Below are 5289 nucleotides of genomic sequence, written 5' to 3' on the forward strand. Positions count from 1 at the left end.
TAAAGCAACACAGCTTGCAAGTGAGTGACAGAAGACAAACAAAGGGTTCAATCAGTCCCGAATGAAAAGTGAGTGAGAGGAAGATGTGAAGGAGATGACCTCAGTTTTAGTGTAGGTCACGGTGCTGACTGATGGTGGTGTCCTTGATGTATCAATCGAATTCTGAGTTTCAGACTCTATACCTGTGAAAGATAAGAAGGAAAATAACAATATCTCATAAAATTTACTTGAAATTAAATGAGGATATATACATACATATATGGAATATATTTTATAAAGTGAAAAAGGCTAAGGGTATCTATTTCATAGATAAGATTTTAATGATGATGAGATTATTGTTAATATTGGTTATGATTTTGAGTTTAACAATAGAAGGAGATTTAAAAAGCCATTTGAAGAAAACCAGAAAAGTGCAACAGAGGTATCTACTGGCTCCTTTAGCTCTCTTAATTGCATTCTTCTTCAAAGTCCCAGAGGTGATTTATCAACAGGCAACTTCCACCCACTGCCCTAATGGACATAGTAAAACCAGGGATGATGTCACTTTCCTGCTTGTCCTTGTGCTCTTAACCTGGCCACACGCCATTAGCCCTTCTAGGTGAGGCTCGAGACATCATCTGATGGTGAGTCCAGCGGACTCGCAGCCAGTGCTGCAGAAGCAAAGGGGTAAGCGCTGCTCTTGACAGCATTTCCTCTCTTTCCCCATCATCTATTTTTATGGAGAAAAGAAAATATGCTTTGTCTTTTAGGACTTTTATATAACACTTATTTACTGCAACATTGTAGAAAATAAGTTTTTCATTTCCAATTATTTATGGACAAAAGAGGATATATTTCTTCCATATTTTTGGATTTTCCTGTGATGATGCATTTGTTTTCCCATGACTGAAATTTCATAGTGGAAATATAGTCATTTTTTTGTCCTTGGAGTTGGGATGATTACTGAGGGTCACAAACACTAGAAACAAATGTCCCAGTCTTATCTCTGTTTTCCTGATGAAACTGACAGTGGGTGGCCTACACCCAAATTGTAGATTGTAAAGAGAGAACGATGTCCCCGAGAGAACTGAGGCAGAGTGACATGCTCTGGGTCCTACGCTTAGGCTGAGACTTGAGTCATCTCTCAGGTTAGTTATGTGACATTAGGCAGGTACCCTGACAGCCTGAATTTCTTAATCTGTAAAAAAAGAATATAAGATGAGAAAGTATCTCATACGCCCTTGGGGATGACAAAATGTGGTAAAGCATTAGAACGATCTCTGAGAGATGGGGATCAGCTTCAAATAAAGGTTTGATATTACTCTACCCTTACTTTTAATAATTCCCCAAATTAACCATACGCTCAGCTGCTTGTATGAAATTCATGCAACTGGATCGAAAAGAATAAGAATGAACAGAGAGGTCAGTCACTGTGCGTGGTACACAGTGTTTCCTTACCTGTCTGGTGTCTCGGGTAAGCTGTTCTGAGTGGCTTGAGGACAGTGACCCTCACCAAAGTGCAGCAGAGATCTGTCCGGCAACAGCCCCTCACTTGCCATCCTGCTCTCTCAATTTCCTGAGCAAACAGCTTCTGGGTCGTCACATGTGCTGGTCACCACTCTGGTCCCTGCTTTACTTTTGTGACAAATATGGACTAGGTCAGCAGTTGTGTTTTGCCGTTTATTGGACTATCTTTAAATTTTGCGTAGAGCTTCACCACCATTTGCCAGTGGGGCTAGTATTGGACATAGGGAAGTAGACGTGTGCAGAATATGCACATTATTAACATATCCGTGCGTATGGTTATACATTGTGTCTCCCATGTGCTGGATGCTTCCATTGAGGCATCACATTCATTTGCAGTGTTGTCTACTGTGTCAGGACCCCGGAACCTTAGAACCATTAATGAATTAAATACCTTAGCTAGTTTTTGGAATCGCTACAAAAGAACAAAATGTACTTGAAACTTCTAAACTCTTTCTGAAATATCCCTACATTTAACCAATGCTAAAGTCTTCCCAGAAAGAGGAGCTATTATTTTCTTATTGTTGGCAAGAGCTACCAAAATTTAACAGTTAACATGTCAGAAATTGAAAAGTTGAAAAGGTTTAATCTCATTAAGGAAAAATGTGGAAGAAGCTCTTATGGACTGTCCTCAGAAAGGCCAGATGCATTTTGCATCTATTGCTCTTTCTTATTATTTATTTTGCAGCTTTTTAGAAATTCTACTCTAAATGATATTTTATAACATATTTTTTTCTGAATAAGTGACTGTGGCATCCTAAGTGCAACCAAGTTCAACTTGTCCTAGCCCCATCTTCAGAGTCTAGCCAGAGGCAGGCTGTGAGCAGCGAGGCAGAGGAGGAGACAGTGGGTTGGAGTCAGAGACATCTCAGTGTTGTTCAGTGTTCCCTTGTGTGACTCAGTTCCGTGACAATTGACTGTGGCAGGCAATCGAGCACATGGTGGCTGCAAAAACGACTAAGACCTTGTCCGGTACACAGCAGTGACCCTCTGACTCCCAGCTCTTCCACCCTGAGACTCAGTGCGGACGGTCGGGGCTCTGAGGAGATGAACCGGGAGGACCGTGGACTAGACAGACAGGAAATGGGATCTCCACAAAGCTCTGCTCTTCCAGGGCTAAATAAGAGACATATCCTATACTTATTTATATTTATATATTCATATATGTATATTTCTATAAATATATAAAGTTTATAACATTTATATAAAATAAGTCTCTATACACACAAAACATTTTATCAACTCCAAATTCTTTTTTTGAAGTAGGTTGCATGCTTTACATATTTATTATTTTGCAGATAGATCTCTTCCCATTTTATTTTGAAAATCATAATTTTAAGTATATGACTAAGTACTGAAACTGGAGAACTAAAGTAAAACATCTCATATCATAAGACAAAATAGTAACAGCTATCTCTGAGGTAGGTTCTGCAGAATAACTGGTATAGACATTAACTCTTTTAAGAGCATATGTGTTTATTCCTCCATAACCGGTAGTGTTCTAAGCACTTTCATTACATTACCTCATCTGATCCTCCCCACGCCTGTGCTCAGACATTATTCTTATCCTCTTTTTATGTAGAGTAGACAGAGAAACAGCAGACAGAGGGAAGCTGAAGCCACGGCTGCAGTCTGGCAGTGGCACCGGCTCCCTGCCCTGTGCCCCTCAGGTCTCTAAGGGGTCAGTCTTGCGTGAAGAACTGCCCTGCTCCTGAGAATGTGCCCTGCTCCGCATGACCACAGAGCCTCACGGCAGGGCCCGATTTTATGGGCAGTTGGGGTTCAAGTGTTGGGTATAGATTTTTTTTGCAAATTATGCTTTAGTTACTTTCTAAATCTTTCTTATATGGGATATACCTCTGAATGTCTTTAAGGTCCCAGTTGTATCCTTAAACCAGAGGAGTTAATTCAATTCAGACTTCTATGACAAAAACTCTAGAAGTAAGGAATTTCATTTCTCTTTTTTTCAATGATTCACTTTTTGTGTTAGCATAGGACAGCAGTTCTGCAAATTTCCAGTACTTCCTGACAAATGACACTGTCTATCTTCAGGAAAGTTTATGACCTAGATCTGTGGCAACCTGGTTATAAGTTACCAATTCTTTTGATCCACAGTTGTGAATTCTTAGTCTGTTTTGTAAATGTGTTAAATTATGGGTCATTTGTAATCTTCAAGTCTCCAGGCCCGCGGGACTTCTTCCAGTCAGCACAGTCAGGCTGGTGCATACACACACGTGAAGACTCACTAAACGTTCATTCCAGAGAGTTGCATGACATTAACTCTAAGTCTCTTCTTGGTGGCCTAGGTGAAACCTCATGGTCAATATCACCTGGATGACCAACCACACTGGAGGACCATATTTTATCCTGCTGGGACTCTTCAGTCAATCCAAACATCCAGCTCTACTTTGTGTGGTCATTTTCACAGTTTTCCTGATGGCCTTGTCTGGAAATGCTGTCCTGATCCTTCTAATACACTCTGACCCCCACCTCCGTACCCCTATGTACTTTTTCATTAGTCAGCTGTCTCTCATGGACATGGTGTACATTTCTACCACTGTGCCCAAGATGCTCATGGACCAGTTCACGGGTGTGAATAAGATCTCAGCCCCTGAATGTGGGATGCAGATGTTCCTTTATTTGACACTAGGAGGTTCAGAATTTTTTCTTCTAGCTGCCATGGCCTATGACCGCTACATGGCCATCTGCCATCCGCTCCGTTACCCTGTCCTCATGAACCACAGGGTGTGTCTCTTCCTGGCATCTGGCTGCTGGTTCCTGGGATCAGTAGATGGCTTCATGCTCACTCCAATCACCATGACCTTCCCCTACTGCAGGTCCCGGGAGATTCACCATTTCTTCTGCGAAGTCCCTGCTGTAATGATGCTTTCCTGCTCAGACACCTCACTCTATGAAACGCTCATGTACCTGTGCTGTGTCTTCATGCTCCTCATTCCTGTGACAGTCATTTCAAGCTCCTATTCATTCATTCTCCTCACCATCCACAGGATGCGCTCAGCAGAGGGCCGGAAGAAGGCCTTTGCCACCTGTTCCTCCCACATGACCGTGGTTATCCTCTTCTATGGGACCGCCATCTACACCTACATGCTCCCCAGCTCCTACCACACTCCTGAGAAGGACATGATGGTGTCTGTCTTTTATACCATCCTAACTCCTGTGCTAAACCCTTTCATCTATAGCTTTAGGAATAAGGATGTCATGGGGGCTCTGAAGAAAATGTTGAATGTGGGACCTATCTTTCAAGAAACTATAAAGTAGAAAACATGGTACTAACGATTTTGTTTCCTTCTCTCTGTACGTCAGATGGTTAGGATTTTATGCCAATGTTATTTCTCAGACTCTTTCATCATGGTATCTCATTTCATATTCATCCCTTTTTGAGAAATGTATTCACTGTACTGGAAAAGCCTTTCATTTTTATACTCCTGTCCACTCAAAATTCTCATATGATTGTGTTTCATTGATGTTACATTTTTGTTTTTTTTTTTTTTTTTTTTTTTTTTTTTTTTTTTTTTTTTTTTTTTCTTTCTTTCTTTTTATTTTGTTTGTTTTTCAGCTCATCAAGGGGGTACAAAAGATCAGGCTATATACATTGCCCATGCCTCCCCATCCCCCCGAGTCTGAGCTTTAGTTGTGTCCATTTCCTAGACAGTGCACATCACTCTCATCATGTAGGTGTGCACTCCTCCCCTCCCCCCACCCCATCCCCCCCCCCCCCGAGAGAACTTCAAACGTGTCCATTCCCCAGGCAGTGCGCATCGCACT

At 41.6% G+C, this 5289-nt stretch overlaps 1 protein-coding gene across 1 annotated transcript; it reads left to right on the plus strand.

The window, feature by feature from the left end:
- Nucleotides 1-576: 576 nt before the first annotated feature.
- LOC138382532 (olfactory receptor 2T29-like) lies at nt 577-5001 on the plus strand. Its single transcript, XM_069466998.1, has 2 exons — nt 577-623; nt 3810-5001. Exon 2 carries the CDS (start codon nt 3820-3822, stop codon nt 4780-4782), a length of 963 nt encoding a protein of 320 aa, XP_069323099.1. The 5' UTR covers nt 577-623; nt 3810-3819; the 3' UTR covers nt 4783-5001.
- Nucleotides 5002-5289: the final 288 nt, after the last annotated feature.

The sequence above is a fragment of the Eulemur rufifrons genome, chromosome 4, assembly GCF_041146395.1.
Source record: "Eulemur rufifrons isolate Redbay chromosome 4, OSU_ERuf_1, whole genome shotgun sequence".
Classification (NCBI taxonomy): Eukaryota; Metazoa; Chordata; class Mammalia; order Primates; family Lemuridae; genus Eulemur; species Eulemur rufifrons.